The sequence below is a fragment of the Opisthorchis viverrini genome, assembly GCF_000715545.1.
Source record: "Opisthorchis viverrini unplaced genomic scaffold opera_v5_314, whole genome shotgun sequence".
NCBI lineage: Eukaryota > Metazoa > Platyhelminthes > Trematoda > Opisthorchiida > Opisthorchiidae > Opisthorchis > Opisthorchis viverrini.
This window is the reverse complement of record NW_008751973.1, coordinates 493,762-494,330: the sequence shown is the minus strand read 5'-3', so window position 1 is coordinate 494,330 and position 569 is coordinate 493,762. Positions and strand designations below refer to the sequence as shown.

General features: G+C 47.8%; 1 protein-coding gene across 1 annotated transcript in view; it reads left to right on the top strand.

Moving 5' to 3' along the window:
• Positions 1-417: 417 nt before the first annotated feature.
• Positions 418-569, top strand: part of T265_09906 (hypothetical protein) — a gene marked incomplete at both ends in the record, with an annotated part of 7,633 nt that continues 7,481 nt past the window's right edge. Inside the window, one exon of the mRNA XM_009176122.1 lies at positions 418-520. Within this exon, the coding sequence (XP_009174386.1) occupies positions 418-520 (103 nt within the window). The remainder of the gene's footprint in view (positions 521-569) is intronic.

Below are 569 nucleotides of genomic sequence, written 5' to 3'. Positions count from 1 at the left end.
ACGAACTAGGTCTAGCAAACGGATCTCCAATGTCCCCAGTTGTGGCAAACATTTTCATCGAAGATTTTGAAAAGAGAGCTTTATCCGGATTCCCATATTCACCCACTATATTAAGTGGATTAAACATTAAGTGGATAAAGCTTTCGTCGTGATGAAGCCGGGCAAGTTTAATGAGTTTTACAACTATCTCAGTGACTTGAATCCACACATCAAAATTAGTGTGGAGGTAGAGCCAACTTCTCCTTGGACTCCTTCTTGGACTGCATAGCACATAAGGTCGGGGAGAGACTAAAAACCAACAGACATTGGGTGATTCCGAACTGCTCCTCTGCCCATCCCAAGTACGTCTTCGCTAGTATCGCCGCACCGATATTTAGCCAAATAAGGGCCCGTGCTCAGAAGTTGTTTGGACAGTGAATGAAACTGGTGGCTGATCGGATGGCAGTTGATCTGTTCGCCGAGCTTGGCAATTGGCTTGCAAACGTTTCGTCCCCAGTCGAGGAGACCTCGTCGGTGCGCAGTTGAATGCTGCGCACCGACGAGGTCTCCTCGACTGGGGACGAAACGTT